At 57.0% G+C, this 20,435-nt stretch overlaps 1 protein-coding gene and 1 long non-coding RNA gene across 6 annotated transcripts in view; one reads left to right on the top strand and one right to left on the bottom strand.

Annotated features, from left to right (window-relative positions):
* The window catches only part of ACSF3 (acyl-CoA synthetase family member 3), a 51,438-nt gene extending 34,473 nt beyond the window's left edge, over positions 1-16,965 (top strand). For 4 of the 5 annotated variants that reach the window (XM_032122189.1, XM_032122184.1, XM_032122188.1 and 1 more), the window contains exons 8-10: positions 14,346-14,480; positions 14,990-15,101; positions 16,576-16,965. In XM_032122189.1, the coding sequence (XP_031978080.1) occupies positions 14,346-14,480; positions 14,990-15,101; positions 16,576-16,693 (365 nt within the window). In that variant the 3' untranslated portion in view covers positions 16,694-16,965. Of the gene's footprint in view, positions 1-14,345; positions 14,481-14,989; positions 15,102-16,575 lie in introns of those variants that run through there. The other variant, XM_032122187.1, reaches the window with a different exon arrangement.
* LOC116450129 lies at positions 4,012-6,857 on the bottom strand. The gene is made up of 3 exons (XR_004242681.1): positions 6,435-6,857; positions 5,465-5,725; positions 4,012-4,652 (listed from the first exon to the last, which is right to left on the bottom strand). It is a non-coding gene; the product is annotated as an uncharacterized LOC116450129 (long non-coding RNA).
* Positions 16,966-20,435: the final 3,470 nt, after the last annotated feature.

Here is a 20,435-nt window from a genome sequence, read left to right as displayed (position 1 = left end):
TACAGGTGGTGGCCAAGTCCCTCAGGGCTGGGGTTTCACAGAATTATGGAATGATTTGCGTGGGAAGGGACCTTAAAGCTCATCCTGCCCCACCCCTGCCGTGGGCAGGGACACCTTCCATAGGAGCAGGTTGCTCAAAGCCCTGTCCAAAAAAATCAGAAAAAAAACCAGTGACTTTGATGAATTCAAGATTGTGGCTCTTCTGAGAAGCCTCTGAGCTCCTGGTGGTGCAGAGGGGATGTGCTGTTGCTCCCATCCTCTTTATTCCCTGGGATTTGCGCTGCTGTCTGCCGATCCCTCCATCTCTCATTTCCATCCCAGTGAATTTGATTATTTTTATTTTATTAACGCTGTTGACAGAGCTGCTTAGATCAAAGTCCCCTCCAGCCATTTCCAGGGAGACTGCTGGGTTTCCACCTGCTGTCATACATCCAAGTGGCACCAAGCCCTCAGAGACCAAGCCGAGCCCAGAGGAAAAACGCCTGTGGGCATCTGGCTCCTGTCCCTGCTGAGCCTTCCCAGCTGTGCCAGGCCCTGCCAGGTGAGAGGCAGCCTCCAAACACTCACTCACGTGCTGCTGAGAGGGGAGGAGAGGAGAAAATAAAGAAGGAAGAAGTTTTTTAGGATGCCCAGAGGGTGCCCAGAGAAGCTGTGGCTGCCCCATTCCTGGAAGTGTCCAAGGCCAGGTTGGATGGGTTTTGGAGCCAAAACTCCTTCACTGCGACAGTGGAAGGTGTCTCTGCCCATGGCAGGGGGTGGTACTGGGTGGTCTTTAAGGTCCCTCAGAACCCAAACCATTCTATGATCCTATGAGCAAAATCAAACCTTGGGAACTGGAGGAGAGCAGCAGAGAAACAGCAGCTTCCCTGGTCATCCATCCGTCCGTCCATCCGTGCATCCACCCATCCATCCCTCCATCCATCCATCCATCCCAGCCTTGCCCTGCCCACGTGGGTCAGGCTCTGGCACTGTCCCTGTGTTATCCCTGCCCAGGAGGCAGCAAGTGCCTTTGGCAGCCTGAGGAGGCTTTGGGAGCGTGGTGGGTGCCCACCGTGGTGCCCAGGCACTGCCCTTCTCCCCACGTTTCCCTGCCTGCACAGGGATTTCTCCAGAGGAATGTGCCCATCCAGCCGTGCTCCCCAGGGAAGGCCAGCTTCCATTCACATTTGCCCATACATCCAGAAAATTAGAATCTGGTGTATTCAGGGAGATTTATTTTCAATTACAGGTTAAGGCTGAGACATGAAATAGCACCGGGTTTGAAAGTAGTGCATAAATCCTGCAACAAATCCATGTATCTCTGCTCCGTATAATAAGATTTTATTGATTGCTATATTGTATCTGTCAGAATAAAACTCTCTTAATGCATGCATCAGGATGGAGAAGATAGAGAGCTTGTTGGGAGTAGAATCTGATTCGAGAATCAATGCTCTTTGATTAATATGTCGTTAAGAAAGTAAGAGTTATTTAACTTGTTTGGTGCACATTTCGGAATGATGACTCATCTTTTAAATTTCTTTCTTTGAGCTGCAGTTAAGAAACCCCCACAACCTTGGAGCTGTTTTTCACATTGTTAAATCTTGGTTTGTCAGTGAATTTTTGCTGGACCCTTTTGCACAGGTCACAAACGCTCCTGAACCCCATTAATAATAAATCCTATGGCCCAAAACACTTCCCCATATCCTGTTGTTAAGGCTTTAGAGGGAGAACAGAGTGGAGCTGGTGTCTCTTTGTTCCTTCTGGATGTTCTGCAGTGAAAGAGGGGACTCTAGGGAAAATAAAACAAGACAAACCAAACCAACAACAACAAAAAGAAGTTATTTTTCCACTGTGGTTACAAATCCAAGCACCAAGGACAAGCCCTGGCTTAGCTGGGAGCATCTCACTCAGCACTGGATTCCCAGCTTGCTCCAAAAATGGAACATGCTTTTGCTGCAGCCATGAATCCCAGTCAAGGGAAGGATCCCAGTGACTCTTGACTGATTTCAGCGACCTCCTGCTGTCTCTCTATCATTTTCAGACTGAGCTCTCCAGTCCACAACTGACAGCAGCTGCAGATCCTTGCCATTCCCAGCCCCGGCTCTCGGAGATTCCATAGAATCACGGAATAGTTTGGGTGGGAAAGGACCTTTCAAGGCAATCAAGTCCGACCCCCATCATGACTGGAGCCCCAGGAGCGGCTGAGGGAGCTGGAAAAGGAGGCTCAGGGGGAACCTTCTGGCTCTGCACAACTCCCTGACAGGAGGGGGCAGCTGGGAGGGGAAACAAGGGACAGGATGAGAGGAAATGGCCTTAGAGAAGGTTTAGGTTGGATATGGGGGGAAATTTCTTCATGGAAAGGGCACTGGTGGAGTCCCCATCCCTGGAAGTGTTCAGAACACCTGGATGTGACACTTGGGGACATGGTCAGTGGTGACCATGGTGGTGGTGCTGGGCTGATGGTTGGACTTGATCTTAAAGATCATTTCCAGCTAATTCCATGATTCTCTGATTTCCACCCCTTCTGATGGGAAAGGCAAAGCTTCCTGCAGTTTTCCAGCACAGAGGAATGTGGTGTTTGTAGGAAGGGCCCTGGGCAGGTCATCCTTGGCCAGGCACAGCCCATCCCTCCTCTGGGGCTGCTCCCTAAGGAGAAGGAGCAGGATGCACCCCCATCCCTCTGGCACAGGCTTTTCCCGGCGCTTGGCTGTCCCCAGGGAGCAGCAGGTGTTTCCCTGCCAGGGGAATTGCTCACATCCGTGGGTGGAGCACAGACACCTGAAGGAGAAAATACTTGAGGCTGATCAAGGCAGATTATAAATAGAAATGCATCTAATTAGCATCTTAATCTGCAGGTTTTCTGTTTGTTTGCAGTGGCTTTCCTACTCACAAATCCAGCTAATGCAAATTCTATTTTTAAAGAAATGATTCCTTAATTGTAATGCGTTAAAATTAAGCGAGTTACCGGTGTGATCCCACCGGATGGAGTGTGGGCTCCTGCCTGCAGGAGCTTCTTTTGGAGCCTGGCAGGGATCAGCTCACGGTGGGGCAGGATGGCAGCGCTCACCTGCTGCCTTTGGAAGCAGCTTAGAGCTGGGGCCCACCTTCCCACGACTGACATGGAAGGACACCCCCAAAAATGCCAGCTGGACCCAGACACAGCTCCGTGTGCTGCTGTAGGAAGGAGATCCCACCAGATATCCATGGGGCAGGGGCAGAAGCCACACCAGGCATGTGCTGGGCTCCCCGTTCCACCCAGCCCCAATTTAAGAGGTGTTTCTAAAATTAAAAACATAAAGATGAAATATTTTCCAGTATATCAGCCTTTATCACCCCCAAATGTTCCTTACACACACCTTTCCAACACTTTGGAGAGAGAATTCCCTTCTCCTTATTCCTTCTCCTTGAGGATTCAGTATTTCCAGGTTTGCCTGACAGCTGGAAGCCCTGGGGTCACCAGGACATGGGAGGGGTGGGACGAGATGAGCTTTAAGGTCCCTTCCAACCCAAACCACTCTGTGATTCCCTGATTCTATGATTCTGTTTCCTTGCCTGCTGGTGAAACTGATGTTTTCAGCAGTTCAGAGTGACTTGGGATTTTTGTAGCTGTAAATGAGAGCAGCTTTTGGCACAGAATTTGTTTACTCTCTAAAGCTCTGCTCTCGTCGTATCAAACATCTTGGATGCCAACCCTTTCCTTCTTTGAGAACCTCTGCTGCACTGAGGCTCGTTTCCAAAGGCGTGGAGCAATTGCTCCCCAGCTGAGAGATGGTGGGAACAGCAGGCACCTGCAGCTCCAAAATCCAGGCTCTTCCCTCTTGTTCTGTGTCTGCTTTTGCCCCTCGAGCTGTGCTGCAGCAGTGCTGCTCTCACAGCCTGGAGGGAGAGCCTGGAACGAACCCCTGACTGCTGGGAATCATTCTTCCCCATCCCATCTGACTCAATTCCATCCCATTTCAGGGATTTAGGAAGGAATCCTTCCCTGGGAGGGTGGGCAGGCCCTGGCACAGGGTGCCCAGAGCAGCTGTGGCTGCCCCTGGATCCCTGGCAGTGTCCAAGGCCAGGCCCCAGGTCAATGCATGGAAAAGAAGAGGTGATTCTCCCTTTTGCTAAGGTTTGATCATCCTTCAGTGGCTGCAGGGAGCAGAGGGATCTGCTTTAATATTTTTATTATTGCCATTGTTATTTTTTGTTACCACACTCTTCAAAGCTCCACCAGCCACGTTCAGCTGTGCAGCCACACCTTGGAGCATTGACTTATTTATTACTCTTTGAGTTTTCTTTTTCATCTGGTTGTCTGCAGGGATTTCCATAAATACTTAAATGCTAATGTGAAAAAAAGAAGCGTTTTTCATTTTTACTTACCCATTTTCTTTTCTGGCTGGTCCTCTGGGCAAACCCATCTGCAGTAATTCAGGCTGGAGGAGCAGGGGGGGTCCCTGCTCAGCCTGCTTGTGTCATATCAGTCACCCATGAGTTCCTGCTAATGAGGACTGAACCTCCAAACTCTTGGCTGCCTGGTTTGCAGAAACCTTCAAGGTTTGCCTGGTTTTTCCACTGTTTTCCACTGGAGCAGCGTGGCCCCCTTGGAGCGGGACATGCAGCCTGGGGAGCGTTCATCTGCTCTTGTCCTGCGGCTGTGAGGGCTTGGAGAGGCTCCTGGTCATGCTGCGCTGAAGAAATGAGATAAAAATGAGGAGCAGCTCCTCTGCCAAGGGCAGGCAGAATCTGAGGTGCTGCCAGGCTTTGCCAAGGCTGAGTTTCCATTTGGTGCTGTGTTCTCCTGGCCACGTGCCGGCGCCCAGGGCTTGGCTGGCAGAGGCCGTGCGAGGGTGTCCAACCCAGGCCAGGCCGAGGCTGGAGCAGCGACCATCTGCAGCAACCCCTGAGGCCCAGAACAATAGCACAGACATGGTGCTTGGTAGCCAAACCTGCTGCACACTGGGGTGTGCTGGGAAGTCTGGCTTGCAGGGGATGGGAGAGGGGATGGAATGGGGAAGGCATGCAGTGGATGGTGCTTTCCCCACCCCAGGGGGGATCCTGTGTGCAGACATGGTGGGACACTGACACGAGAGGGTAATGCCTAAATGCTGTACTGACTTCTTCCCTGTGCTCAGAGAAGGAGAAAAGTCCTCTTTGGAGAAGGGAAAGGTCTGTGTGGTGGAATGAGCCCACTCACGGGGGCCAGGACGGGGTTGTGGAGGGGGAATTTGGATGGTGAAGGAAATAGGATGTGCAGACAAGGCAGGAGAGTCAGTGGGAATCACCCTGACTTCTCACCCTGACTGAGAGGTGCAGTAAATGTGAGGAGCCTTTGGAAAATACACGTGAGGGGAAGGAATCCCTGATGGACCAGCTGAGACGAGGGGTAGCTGCACTCCTGGGCTGCCCAGAGGCAGGTCCCCAAGTCCCTCTGTCCCCTGGCTGGAAGCAGGGTGGGCAGAGCTCAGCTCAGGCTTACAGGGTTCAGTCAGGTTTGTCTTACCTGCTCCCTTCACCTCCCAGGTGCCTGAGCTGCTGCCAGCACTCCTGGCACCGCTCCATGTTCCGCTCCGCCGGCGCAGCCACACAGCGTGGGGAGGAGAGCCTTATTAGCACAGCTCTTTGTGAGATGCCCTTGAGTGATTTATTTTTTTCCAGGTGTAAATGCCAGGGGAGGCTGTTCCAGTGCTTCCCATTCTTTCATCTCGGCAGGGTTTTGCCCTTTCTCCCAGCGTGGCTCTGACAGCAGGCTCAGCACTGCTGCCTGTGGAATACAAAGTTCCCTGTTAGAGAGCATGACAGGAATTCATTCCAGGCTGGGCCTTTCTTTTTTTTTCATTTCTGATTTTCTCTTTTCCTCATGCTGGCTGCTCCAGGAACCTCTGGAGAAGTTTTGAGAGTGGGGAGTCCATTGTTTAACCCCTTTCTCCTGGGAACAAGCAGCTTGCAGATGACCCAATGCCTCTCACAGATCAATCATGGAATATCCTGAGCTGCAAGGGATGCATTAAGATCATCAAAGTACAAATCCTAGCCTTGCCCAGACATCCCAACAATCCCAGCCTGTGCCTGAGAGCAGTGTCCAAACACTCCTGGAGTCTTGGGGCCGTGCCCATTCCCCAGGGAGCCTGGGCAGTGCCCAGCACCCTCTGGGGGAAGAACCTTTTCCTGATACCCAGCCTAACCCTCCCTGACACAGCTTCACGTGGATAGATAGAAAGCTGCAAAGCAGCTTTGAGCTGTGATACAATTCCCACCCCCTGCCCAAATCCAGAGCAAGGAACCAACACGCTGAGGCATCTGCGTCCCTGCATCCCTTGGCAGCAGCCGCGAGGGCACTCAGAGGGTCTGTCCCCCCTCACTGCCTCTCAGCTGCTGGGAGCCAGGCAGGCACAGGGGGAGAGGAGGATGGCCCTGAGCTACAAATCTCCTTAACAATTTTACTGTGTAAATAAATGGTGCTGCACACCCACCTGCTGCTGCCGCCGCTCCCAGCGATGTTCGTGGCAAGGTGCGGGAACAAACAGCGATTCCTTTCCAGTGGGTTGGTTCCCTTTCTCAGGAGCCATTAAATTACCTCCAGATTTCACGTGGGTGGCTAAATCCTGCTCTGCCCCAGTGGCCAGGGGCCCGCAAGGCATGACAGCCATTGATTGCTCTTGGATGTTGGTGTGGGAGAGGCGTGGGAGCAGCCAGTGTTCTCCTTGAGATACCGGTGTCCTCGGATGGTCTCTCTTGTGCCAGCAGGATCCTCCAGGCACAGCGGGAAGGGGTCTTCATTTCTAGGGGGGTGAAGCAGAGCCTGCTCTGAGCCTCGAGGAGGCTCTGGGATGGAGTTTCACAGAATCACAGAATGAGTTTGGTTGGGAGGACCTTAAAACTCATCCAGTCCCACCCCCTGCCATGGGCAGGGACACCTTCCACTGTCCCAGGCTGCTCCAAGTCCCAATGTCCAACCTGGCCTTGGGCACTTCCAGGGATCCAGGGGCAGCCACAGCTGCTCTGGGCACCCTGTGCCAGGGCCTGCCCACCCTCCCAGGGAAGGATTCCTTCCCAATATCCCATCTAAGCCTACCCCATTTCAGTTTAAAGCCATTCCCTGTGTCCTGTCCCTCCATCCCTTGTCCCCAGTCCCTCTGCAGCTCTCCTGGAGCCACTTTAGGCCCTGGAATGGGCTCTGAGCTCTCCCTGGAGCCTTCTCTTCTCCAGGTGAGCACTCCCAGCTCTCCCAGCCTGGCTCCAGAGCAGAGGGGCTCCAGCTCTCAGAGGAGCTCCGTGGCCTCCTGTGGACTCTCTGCAGCAGCTCCACATCCCGATGTTGTGGACTCCAGCTGGAACCTGCCTGGAGAACAGCAGCTCCGTGCCGAGCTCACCTGCCTGTTCCCACCACAGGGACGGGTCTCGGGCTGCAGCTGCTGAGCCGCTCTCCTCCTGCCGCTGCCGGGCCCCGCCGCAGGATTTTGGCAGCAGATGGGAGTGCTGCTGCCAGCCGGGGCTGCCCATGCCAGGATAGCAGCTGGACCCAGGAGTACAGTGCCAGACCTTCTCCCAGTGCCAGTGGCTCTGCTGGGCAGGGCTGGGACACCAGGAAAGGCTTTGTCCTGCACCCAGGGAGCGAGTGGGAGCCCTGGGAGTGCTGGGGAGAGGGTTTCCTCATGAATAATTGCTGTGGTATTAATATACATGTGAGGTTTTGAGGAGGTTTCAAACTCTCCCCCTCAGGAGCCTTTGATGCTTTATTAATGATCGCGGCGCTCTCCGAACCCTCCGTGCTCCACAGAGGGAGCCGGGCCTCGGAGCAGCCCCGGTATTTTTGGACAGTGTCCCCTGTGAGCCCAAGGAAGGCATTTGCTGGTCCAGGTGACCTGGTGAGGGCAGATGGACTCGAGTATCCCTAAGAGTCACTCCAAGGCTGTAACACACTCCAAAGGGAGCAGCAAGCTGGACTCTGGAAGCCTGGCAAGTCTCACCCTCATGGTCTGAGCAGGGTGGAAAAGGTGGGGAAATGCAGGAGCTGAAGATTTCAGATGGATTGGGATTAACAGGAACTGCTGAACCCTGGGCTGCTGGGAATGCAGTCTGCTTCCAGGGAATGTGTGTGCTGAAGGGCTGGGGTGGATAGGGATGACAGGGGAGAGGAGACCCAGTCTTTCCCAAGTCTAATTACTGTTAATTAGCTACAATTAGTGCTCGTGACCTCTGTTGGCAGCCAAGATGGCCGACAGCAGGGACACACATTCCTCACTTCCACACAATAAATCAAGCTAAAGTTGCTCAGTTATTTAGCCTATCATTTAGCATTTCATTAAATGGATCTGTGCACATACATCACCGCTGCCGAGGCGGCGTCACTCCCCTTCAGGAGCAGGGATGCCTCCAATCAATCCCAGCAGTGCCCGAGAGGCTCCGGATCGCTGGGAGCTGCGCCTTCCCAAGCATCCCTCGGGTGCTGGTCACTCACCCAACGCCAGGATTCCACCAAAGAGTGGCTCACAGTGAGGCTGCTGTTGGTCCTGCAGGGAGATGTGGCTTGGAGAGATGAGGTCTCACTTGGGTGGATGAGGTGGAATTCCTGAGGTGGGGACAGTCAGGAAGGTCCCTGTTGGAGGCGGGATGTTGCTTCAGCTGGGCCCTGCTTTGCCACGGTGTCTTCTCCCATCTCTTCTCCTAGGGAGCAAGCAACAGGACAGGAGTAAACAGCCTTCCCTAACAGCCTTAGATACTAGGGAAGCTTTCCCCATGGAAAGGGCTGTCCAGCCCTGGCACAGCTGCCCAGGGCAGTGGTGGAGTTCCCATCCTTGCAGGGCTTTAAAAACCATGAGGATGTGGCACTTGGGGACATGGCTTAGTGCTGGGTTTGGCAGTGCTGGGGAACAGGTAGAATAGAGGATCTTGAGGGTCTTTTCCAAGCTAAATAATTCCATGATTCTCCTAATGCCAGCAGCATTCCCATGACACACTTGGAGGACTCTGCCTCCTGCTGCTCCGGGGTGTGTGGTTGGGCTGCCTGGGAGCAGCCCCACTTGCTCGTGCGGCCCCACGCAATGCGTGCCCTCCCTCTCCCAGTGCTCCATAAATAAATCCCCCAGTCCAGCCTGGCACACTGTATCAATCTTGTTTAATAGACTGGAAAGCTCATTGCACGGCGCAGGTCGCGGGGAACGTCGAGGTGATGGATTGCGCCTTCCCAGAGTCGAGCGCCGCTGATATATAATGAAATATTTATGATTTATTCCAGCTAATAAACTGGAGTGAAGTGTGTGATGTATGTGAGCAGATGGGGGATCTGTGGATGCAGTTTTCGTGGCGTGGGGGGAGGGAAAGGTGGATGTCCATGACGAAGAAGCAGCGCTTGGCCGCCCGTGCCACAGCCCGGCGTGGTCAACACTTGGCCACAGAGGGGATGGATTATCTAATTCCTATAAAAAGCCTTTAGCACTTGCCTCGTAATCATTTATCCACCCCACGTGGCTTTTCTGCAGCCTCTGGGAATGGGAACAAACCGTTTCTTTTAGCATTGGGCTTGGGAGCTGCACAGAGAGCTTGTGCCCAGAGGGATGGGAAGAGAGGCAGAGTGACCACAGGACTGTCACTGCTGTGCCACACTCAGCAGCTAACCAGCCCCACTGTCTGTGCTACCTGCAAAAAATCATTCCCATGGATTTAGGAGAGTGGTGAGACACTGAACTGCCCTGGAAAGAGCAGGGAAACTTGGACACACGTGAGAAACGTGACGGGCACTTGGAGCTTGCGGCTGCAGGAGGATTCCTGGGAAGGAGCATTTCCATGGTCTGCTGCTGGAGCTGATCTGCAGGCAGGAATACTGTGCTGAAAGGAGGATGGATGAGGACCTTCCTGCCAGCTGCAGCCCCACAGCTGCCTCTGAGTGGTCAGGGGGACCATCACAAGCCCTGGCTGGGCCCCTGTGTGTCCCCATCCATCTGTGGGTGCTGGGGTCAGAGACTCGCTCCCACAAAATCCTCACCTGGCAAAGGAGGACTGAGCCCCCAGATTTTGACTCTGCTCTCCAAAGTGGTGAGGATCAGGATCAGGACTCAAGCTCTTCATCACCTGCCCGGGCTGTTGGACCAATCCTGCCTGGAAAATAAATCATAATCCTGATCACCGAGGTGTGTCTCTGCCAGAGGGTGAGCTCTGCCTCAGCCTGACAGACCAGCAGCATCAACAATGATTTCAGGGAAGTGGGAGGCAGGTAGGAGTTAATCCCAGGGTAGAGCAGAGATCCAGAACCTCCTGCCCACTGCTCCGTGGTGTGCAAGGCCACTCCTCATCCCACTGGGGTGGTTCCTCCACATCCCACCGCGGCCGATCGCGTCCTGCCAGCTGTTCCCCTTTCTGCCTGATTAGCCTCTGGATCGCTGTGCTTGGAGATCCTCTGCTGAAAGGCACCAGAGAAGGGCAAACACTGATTGTTCCAACTGCCTCCCTGCAAGCTTCCCAGGGGTTTTCCAGCCGGTAGCTTGCTGGTCCCCCCACACGCCAGCAATTCCAGAGGAATGTAGGAGGGTGAGTGCACTGCTCCGGCTCTTGCCTTTGGAAATGAGGGATCATCATGGCTGGAGAACAGCTGACAGCAGGGAATTCCTCCTGGAGCTTGGGGGAAAAAAAGCATAAAGGCTCCCAAAAGAGCAAGGTGCACTGTGTGGTCTGAAGGAGCTCTGCTGGCTGTCCTTGGGTGGCACGTGGTGACTGTCCCCAGAGGAGCTCTGCAGGTCAGTGTCACCTGGAAAAGTGGCTGTGAGACAGTCCTGCTCTCTATCCCCACTCTGAGGAGCACTGGGCTGAGCTCTGCATGGAGCATTTGAAAGCCAAGAGTTTGCAAAAATCAGGAGTGATTCATTAACAGCAAAAAGGTCTAATTAATATTTGAAAGTGCTCCAACCACATCCTGCTGCTGGCAGGGAAGAGCCCCCCAGCATCCCCGGCGCCGCTCCGGCCCCTGGAGCTCCTGATGAGAGCATTAACTGCCTCCAGAGCAGGAGGCTGAAATAATCAACAAAATCATTTGCCTTTCAAAGGAGAGATTTGCTGTTCCTTGGTATTTTCTGCTGTGCAGCACTTGGGCTGCTGGAGCTGTGGCAGGGGTGAGGGGACATCAGAGCCACGAAGCGCCAAATCCACTGGGAATGACGCTGCTGGACGCAGCGCTCTGCTGGTGGCACTGGGCTGTGGGGCTTTGGTTTCAAACCTCGGAGCGCACATCCTCAGGTGTCCGCGCTGTCCTTCCTCCCATCCCCTGCGCTGGCACTGAGAGCCGCTTGGGAAACGCCTGCCACGTCCCCTCTGGAGCTCTGAACACAAAGGAATAGGTGTACAAATACCATGGGATGGGGCAGCAGCTGCCAGGAGCCAGCAATGCCGTGTGACAGTTTGCAGATCAGCGCAGCACCGCGTTGCTCCCGGCGCGGCTCCGCGTGCCAGATCGTGGCTCGCACGTCGCAGCCACACTGTCACTGCCACCAAGCTGGTGACACCTGTTACCAAACAGCCTCCCAGGCTTCCGAGGGACATCCATCCCCAGGAGCAGGGCTGCTGTGCCTGGGGTGGGCTCCTGCTGGGAGGCAGCTCCGGGGTATTGGCCTCTACTCATCACCTGTGTGCAGGATTGAGATCTTGAACTTACAGAGCCCCATTGCGAGGCCACCACTATCCCTGTTTTTCCAGCAGATCCTAGGACATTCCTGACTCTGTATCTAGAGCAGGCTGAAGTCACCCGTTTCACCTAAAAAGTCATTTTTTTATGCATACTTCAGCTATCTTGGAGCTCCCTGAAGCCACTCAAGTGTTTCATTTCTCGAGCCAAAGTGTTTCCTAGGTCAATAGTTGGTTGTACCTTTGATGTGGGAACTGTGCCGTGTTTGCCAGGAACAAGCTGCCCCATGGGCGAGGGTGTTGACGCAGGTGAGGGTTTGATCCTGCAGCTCAGCTCAAGGAGCAAAGGGGCTCTTGTTCTCCACGTCCTGGGAAGCAGCTGCAGCAGCCTGTTAGTCCCCACGAGGTCTCAGCACTCGGTGAAGGAGGTGCTCAAACTACAGCAGAGTCCCAAGGGCCCTTTTATGTTTGCAATGAGGATTTTGCAACTCGAAGAACCTCATGGCAGAACTCTCTGCAGTTTGAGGTGGGAAATATTGCTCTCCATTGCACGTGTCTCCTTCTGCATCTCCCTGGAAGGGTGGGGAGGGATGGGAACAGGGTGCCCAGAGAAGCTGTGGCTGCCCCTGGATCCCTGGAAGTGTCCAAGGCCGGGTTGGATGAGGCTTGGAGCACTCTGGGCTAGTGGAAGGTGTCCCTGCCCATGTCAGGGGGTAAAACAAGATGGGTTTTAAGGTCCTTCCAGCCCAAACCTGTCCCTAATTCTATGCTTTTAACTGGATAAATCTATCTATAACCGCCTGTAACTCCAGCAAAGGGCAGCCCCCGCCGGCGCAGAGCCTGCTCAATATGCAGCTCAGCAGAGCCTTTAACATTTCGCAGAACAGATGCCCACTGAGCATCTTGAAACAAATCCAAAGGTAGCAGTGACGGCTGCTGTCAGGGAAGCAATAATCCCACGGCCTCGGCAGCCGCAGCGCCGGCGTCAGCCACGTGCCACGAGGTTCTGCTGCCACGGCTTTGTGTGGTGACAGGAGCCGGGTGGAGTGGCCCAGGCAGGCAGAGGAGGAGATGGGGTGTCAGAGACCGTCACCTCATCAGCCAAAATCCCCTTTCTGGTGCAGCTGGCCGAGGGCAGGGAATGCTGGTTGTGGTTCCGAGCTGCATCCTGCTGGATGGAGCAGCTGGGATGGATGGATGGAACACACCACCAGCAGCAGGGCTGCTCATGGGGGCTGGTGGGGCAAGGGACCTACCTGTGACACCCGGGAGGACAGGCACAGTCCTTGCTGGGGCTCTCGGGGCAGCACCACTTCGGAAGCAACACTCAGCACTGCTGGGGACAGTCGTTAAGCAAATTCAGCATCCTTTTAATCGGTCTGGGAATTCCTCACTGGCTCAGGAAGCAGGGAATGCTGGATGTGCCGCTGCACAGGCTGCCTGGTGTGCTGGGCTGGAAGCAGATGGTGCAGGGCAGAGGGTAATGGGGCTGTCCTCTGTGGATGGCATCCCCCAGAGCACTCCGGGCTGTCAGCACGGGAAGTGACAGCCAGGGCCTGGTGCTGGAGAGGAGACAGAAAGGAAGAGACGGGGGGAATTACAGAGCTGGTCCCAGGAGCTCCCAGCAGTCACAGTAATAATGTGACACATCCCCTCACTGTGTTGCGCTGCCAATGGAATGAGGGATCCGTGTGGGAAGCAGCGATGGCGTTTGTGGGGAGCACAGGGGTGGAAGGGGAGCAGAGAGGAGACCTGTCCAGGGATCATTCACCCCATCAGGGCAGAGGAAAAGCAAGTGTGGCTGTTTTCCTGTGCTTACATCCCGAAGAGCGACATGGGAACTGTGTGCCACTGAACCAGGGCTGAATTCCCTCTCCTCTCCCCATCTTCTCAATGTGAATAAGCAGCTCCTGCTCCCCCAGTGCCACTGTTTAATTGATGTCCCCTGACCCATCGTGTCCAGGTGCAGAAGGCAGTTCATCACAGCAGCCACGACTTCCTTCCCCCTCCAAGCAGCCAAACACTCACAGTGCCCCAGTTTCAAACTCTCCCCCAAGTTCAGAATATTCCAGCCAGCCTTCAGCATCCACGGAGTGCCAAGGGGCAGGAAAATACAGGAACAATTAATCATTCCCTGGCTGAGCTGAGCTGCTCAGGATTTTGGCAGGTGCCAGCTGAGCAGGGACACAGCTCTTCTGGGGAGCAGCCTGGATTTCAGGACTGATTCTGATGTTTCCTTGCTCTGACACTGTGAATCTCTGGGCCCTTGCTGCACCATGTGCAAACTCCAGTGCCAGAGGTGAGCTGGGAACAGGATGTGGAAAACTGCATCACTGCTGGCACATCCTGGGGTACCTGGGCTGGGCTGATTGCAGGGTCACACCTGTTGGACCAAGCACCTTGCTCAGGACACGCTCATTTTCCCAGTGTCATTCCCCACCATTTTTTTGTGGAATCACAGACTGGTTTCACCTGGAAGGACCTTAAAGTTCATCTCGCTCCACCTTCCCCTATCCCAGGTTGCTTCAAGCCCCAATGTCCCACCTGGCCTTGGACACTTCCAGGAATGAGGTAGCCATGGTTTCTCTGAGCACCCTGTGCCAGGGCCTCCCCACCCTCACAGGGAAGAATTCCTTCCCGATATCCCTCCCTGCCCTCTGGCAGTGGGAAGCCATTCCCCCTTGCAGCATCACCAGAGAGCCACATCCACATCCCAGGAAAGGCAGGGGGGATCAAGGGAACAGCCTCTGATGGAGCTGTTTGTTTTCCAGGAGACACAGCAGTGTACAAGGATGGAGTGTACTGGATCAAGGGCCGCACCTCCGTGGACATCATCAAAAATGGAGGGTTTAAAATCAGCGCGCTGGAGGTGGAGCGGCACCTCCTCGCACACCCCCACATCACAGGTCTGTGCTCTCCTGCTCCCTGGCCGTGCCCAGAGGGGACAGAGCGTGGGGACATGGCTCTGGGGACAGCTCTGGCTCAGCAAGTGCACAAAGCCCCCAAGGGCTCGTGCCTGGAGCTCCCTCCCACAAGGAGATGTTTAAGTCCCGCAATTCCTGCTCTCCCAGGGCCGGAGCTGAGTCAGCAGCAGCTCCTGTTGGATTTTGGAAATGAGACTGTAATTAAATCTGCCCTGCCCTTGTGCATGACCCTGTGCAAGGGGTCAGGAGCGGTGCCCCCAGCTCCCCTCTACACCATCTTCCTCCCCACTGACTCCAGATTCTCAAACCATGGAGCTTCCTGCCTTTTCCATGGTAAAAAGCTCTGTTCTTCTGTCAGCCCAGAAGCTCAGGGTGCTTTCCCGTGCTGACATCCCGTGGCATTTTCCTCCCCACACCTGAACCCCTCTTCTGCCCCCCTGGGCCCCAGAAGCTGCTCAGGTTCCTGAGTCCTGTCCCTGTTTCCCCTGCAGACGTGGCGGTGATCGGGCCCCCGGACGTGGTGTGGGGGCAGCGCGTCAGCGCCGTGGTGAAGCTGCGCAAGGGCGAGATGCTCTCCGTGAGGGACCTGAAGGACTGGGCCAGGTAAAACCCCACGGGAGGTGAATGAGGGGCACAGGGGGAGCAGGCTCAAAGCCAGCAGTGTCTTCAGCAGGGACATGCCATAGGATCGCAGAGCCATGGAATTGTTTAGGTGGGAAGGGATCTTAAGGCTCATCCAGTGCCACCCCTGCCATGGGCAGGGACACCTTCCACTGTCCCAGGCTGCTCCAAGCCCTAATGTCCAGCCTGGCCTTGGACATTGCCAGGGATCCAGGGGCAGCCACAGCTTCTCTGGGCACCCTGTGCCAGGATCTCACCACCCTCACAGGGAGGAATTCCTTCCCAATATCCCAGTCTGGCAGTCTGAAGCCATTCCCCCTTGTCCGAGCACTCCAAGCCCTGTAAAAAAGTCTCTCATAAAAAGTCTCCTCTTTTCCCGTCTGAGCAAGCCCAACTCTCTCAGCTTTTCCTCACAGGAAAGATGCTCACTATGCTTTAGGTGGCTGCTCATCCCTAAATCTCCTGCCAGGGACACCGGTGACCCAGCCAGGAGATCCCTTCATCCCCCACCTGTGGCCTTGAGGATCCCCCGGGCTGTTCTGGGGGTACCCTGGTGCCAGGCAGGGGGCTTTGCTCAGGCCCCCTGTACCCCCCTACCTGCCCCCTCCCAGAGTGCTCTCCGCACGTCTCTTCCCATCGCTGTCCCCAGCTCTGTGACAGGGACGTCGCTCTCGTGCCCTTGAAAGCGAAGCCCCGGAGGGTCCGGCTGTGCTCCCTGCCCAGCGCTGGCTCCGGCCCCGCCCGCCTCCCCCTCTCGCCTTGTCGCTCCCCTTTATTTGTTGTGTCACTTACGTTCGCTTGGCCCCTGTTCTCGCACTCCCTGGCAGGAGACACATGTCCCTCTTCAGAGTGATTCATTTTGCGGCTTTCGCCTGCGATGGTGCTTCCCGGCGACAGGCGCCATCCCGAGTTAGCGGCTCCATATGGCCGGGTGCTGGTGGCGGCGGGGGGAGGAGGCCGGCCGGGCTTGGAGGGCTCGGCAGACTTGGCATCTCGCATCAGAGTCGGTGCCAGGGCGCTGCCAGAGCCGGGCCCGGCCCCAGCTTGCTGACACACGGGCAGCAGAAGGCAGGAGAGCCCCCCCTCCGCGCTCCACAGAGGGCACGGGATGATGCTCGGGGCTGTGATCGCTGCCAGGTCACCGACACGCTCCGGGGAGGTGGCTCACCTGCGGTCCCCTCAGGGACTGGCAGCGGGAACACGGGGTTCTGCATTCCTCACACCGCTGCGTGCCCTCGGGGAGGGTCACTGACCCCGCTGAGGAGCCCCCAGCGATGAGCTGCTCCCTGCAGGGACAGGCTGGGAGCAGGCATCCCACCGCACAGCTCCGGAGGGGCTGGGAGCCCGGGGCTGAGCTTAAATGGGCTCCTAGGTGGGGCTGGTCGGGGCTGTGGGTGCTCCCGGGAAGGCTCAGCTCGTTCTGCCCAGCTGTAACTGCTGCACTTTGGTGTTGCAGGGACACCATGGCTCCCTACACCATCCCCACGGAGCTGATCGTGGTGGAGGAGATCCCGCGCAACCAGATGGGCAAAGTCAACAAGAAGGAGCTTCTGAAGCGCTTCTACCCAGCCTAGTGCCCACCCGGGGGGGCTTGGCCCTGATCCACGGCCGTTCTGCCCCTGAGGAAGAGCCACAGGGATCATCCCTGGCAGGTCTGGGTTCGCTGCAGCCTAGTCCATGATTATTGTCCGATAAAAGTAGGATTTTTCCTGCCTGGCTGAGCCAGAGCTGCAGAGTTAGGGTTTCCTTGTGTTGGGAGCCACTTGTAGGAGTCACAGAATCCCAGAGTGGTTTGGGTTGGAAGGGACCTTTTAAAGCCCATCCAGTGCCACCCCTGCCATGGGCAGGGACACCTTCCACTGTCCCAGGCTGCTCCAAGCCCCGTCCAACCTGGCCTTGAGCACTTCCAGGGATCCAGGGGCAGCCACAGCTGCTCTGGGCACCCTGTGCCAGGGCCTCCCCACCCTCCCAGGGAATGATTTCCTGGCAGAAATAAAGAATAAATCAAAATCACACATAAATACTGACTGTGTTATCCAGTGCATCCTCCACATACAGGTTATCCCAGCACACTATTGGTAAATCCCGCCTTTATACATGGAATTCTGTCCCTGTTTGACTCCACACGTGAGCTGCCATCCCCAGGGGGTCGATAAAGCCAGTGGGGGACAGCAGAACTGCCCTGTGGGTTCCCAACCAGTGGATCCGCTGCTGAGGGGGTGACAGGGTGCTCCAGCAGCTGATGGGGCTCTGGAAGCACCAGGAAGAGCAAGGAGCAGGAGGAACAAGGATTCCTTGGTCAGGGTCACTAGAGCCCCAGAAATCTGGGAGGACATGTAGAGAACATGGAGGGGACCGTGGCAGGCACATGGTGCTGGGCCGAGCGGGCTGGGATGGGAGTGGGGCTGGGAAAAAGGGGAAGGGGCTATGGATGGCGACAGGCTTTCCCCACCCCACCTCACCTGCAGAGGGGTCTGGTCACACGCCTGCTCTGTCCATCCCAACACCCTGCCCACAGCACCTCCTGCATTTCCGTACTTCAGGCTCAAAAGGAATTGCGATGGGAACACGAGGGACACCCAGAGCTCACCGGCCGCCTCTCAGTGTCCCACAGCCCAGGCACAGGGACACACGTGTGGAGCCGAGCTCCAGCGGGAGGGCCCGAGCGGATCCTTTGTTAAAACATCAACGATGCAGTAAATTTTTTAACTTACCAAATAGATCAATATCAAATTATCATGTCTCGCATTCATAACTCTTAAGCAAGCAACAATGGAGAGAGACAAGGTCACTGGAGAATAAATAGCAGCGAAAGCTCTTAATGATCTATCATTCTCGACAACCCCGGGCACCCCGCACCAGCCCGGTGACAAGATCATTAATAAAACTCTGCAGGAACGCTATCGATTGCTTTGATGGATGATCACAGGTAGCAAATACTGTAAAACACCTGGTTGTCACACACAAAATGAGCAGTTTGACTCACACCTCGCGCAGGGACCTGCCTGGGGCTCTGCCGCGTTTGCTCCTCGGAGATTCCCGCAGGGAGGGTGGTCAGGGTGACCCCCAGTTTGGGGCTGCCATCCATGCTGGAGCCCCATGCTTCCACCTCCACTCCCACACCGCTCCTCACCCCTATAGGTGGGACCCGTTAATTAAAAGCCTCGTTAAAGCACCTGGGCACAGTGCCCTGGTTGGGAGCTGAGCTGGATGGAGATGGGGTGACCCAGTGCCACTGGATGAACGTGGAGACCTCCAGGAGCACCAGCACAGCCAGGACCCCTGGGATGGATGGGGGTCCCGAGGCCGTGGGCTCTGGCCCCCCACGCTGCATCCCTCGGGGTGCAGGGGGGGCTGTGTGTGTCCCCCCAGCTCCGGGCGCTTCGCTTGCGAGCCACGTCGGCATTGACGGTCGGATCATGTGTACACAACCATTCAATTACCCCGTAATGGCTGCAGGCGATTAAGCCATCAATCTCCTTCATTAGGGCCTGCCAGGCCCGGCCCAGCAGCGCCCAATAAAACCGTTAAAACAACAACCACAGCCCAAAGCAGCTGCTTTAATGCACTGACCCCAACCTCAGCCCGTGGCAGCGCTGAGGGTGTCCCCAGCCCTGGGGCAGCCGGGGACCCACTCACCCCGAGGGGGTATTGCCCTGCTGGGGCGTCCCCGGGGAGCTGGGGGCTGCCCACCCCTCTGTGCCCCCCGGCTCGGCACGCCAGGACCTGCTCCAGCATTTTATAGCTGACATTATCTTTTATTGCCATATAAAATCCAAGCTCCGGTGGCTTTATGGGGCTGCGCCGGTGTGTGGCACCTCTGCACTCCCAGCTGCTCCCTCTGCCCTCCTGGGCGCTGCCCTGACCCCTCCAGTCCCCGCACTGGGGTCACAGCTGGTCCCACTGCCCCACACGTGAGGGACACGACTGGTGCCACACCGGGGTCATGGCGGGCCCAGCTGCCCCCCACATTAGAGACGTGACTGGTCCCAACACACACGGTGGGGTACAACAGCCCCAACACTCGTGACACTTGCGCCGCTGGGCAGCTCAGAGGGTGTCAGCCGGGAGGGGGGAACCCTCCAAAATAGGGTGACCCGGCGCCCAGAGCAGCAAGGGAAGTTGTAGTCCTGGGCTGGTCCTGCTTGGACCCAGCATTTGTGGGACCTCAAATCCCTGCACCCCAGTGAGAGCCCCGGTTTGCAGGGGCAGAGGGGCGGGGGGTGTCAGTGCAGGGACAGCGGGGGGGGCCGGGGTCCCTGTCGTGCTGCAGCCGCGGCCGTGCCAGGGGCAGCCCCGTCCCCACGAGCGGGGCTGGCGCCTTGTCAGAGCCTGTCACGTCTGCCACCCCCGCGCCGCGGTGCCGGTGGCAGGGAACATCTGCTCGGCCGCCCCGCTGCCAAGGCGCGTCAGGGTCAGGGGCAGCCGCCGGGACCCCCGGCCAGCGCCGCCGGGGCGGCTCCTCGCCGTGACACTGATGCGGGGTGACGGGGCAGCGGGGCGGACGGATGGGATCGGACAGACAGACGGGCAAGTGAGCGCCGCTGCCCCCGCCAAGGCCCGGCCACGCCGCGGGTCACCGGTGCCCGCCGCTCACCCGCTCATGACACGTCCTTGGGGACACCGGCAGCCCTGCCACCGCCGCTCAGCTCCTGGGTATGGACAGGACACAGCCTGCACCCCTCCTCCTGTATCCCTTTTCCCACGCCTCGTTCCCCATCCCCGTGCTGATGACCCGCACGGGGAGGGCACTGAGGGCATTTATTGCCAAGGAAGGGACAATGCCGGGCGGGGGTCCCCACAGCTGCCGAGCAGGGACGAGCTGATGCTACCAGTGACACCGACCCATTGTACACTTCCTTGCCAGGCCCAGGACTCGGTTTTCCGGTAGGGCAAGAATCCCTCGACCCCTTCACCCTGCCCGAAGGCTCGCGGCTCTCCATCCCTGCTGCACCGGGGCCCCGCGCCGGCGGGCGGGGAACGCTCCCCGGTGCGGCACCCCCGGCTGCGAGCAGCACCGGGGCCGGTGGCCGGGACGATGCTGCCACCTGGTGCCACGACACGGCGGCGGCCGGGACCGGCACCGAGGGTCAGGGGAAACACCGGGACCGGCTACGGGGTCGGGGGAAACACCGGGACCGGCAGCGGGGGTCGAGGACAGCGCTGGGACTGGCCGCGGGGGTCGGAGGAAGCACCGGGACCGGACCCGAGGATCGCGGGCTGCACCGGGACCGGGGGTCGGGGGACAGCGCCGGGACAGACAGCGGGGGCCGGCAGCCTTGTCGGGACTCCCGGAGCAGCCCCCACCCTCGCCTC

The sequence above is a fragment of the Corvus moneduloides genome, chromosome 12, assembly GCF_009650955.1.
Source record: "Corvus moneduloides isolate bCorMon1 chromosome 12, bCorMon1.pri, whole genome shotgun sequence".
In the NCBI taxonomy this organism is placed as follows: domain Eukaryota; kingdom Metazoa; phylum Chordata; class Aves; order Passeriformes; family Corvidae; genus Corvus; species Corvus moneduloides.
Note: the sequence above shows the minus strand (reverse complement) of the source record. Positions and strands in the feature narration are given on the sequence as shown.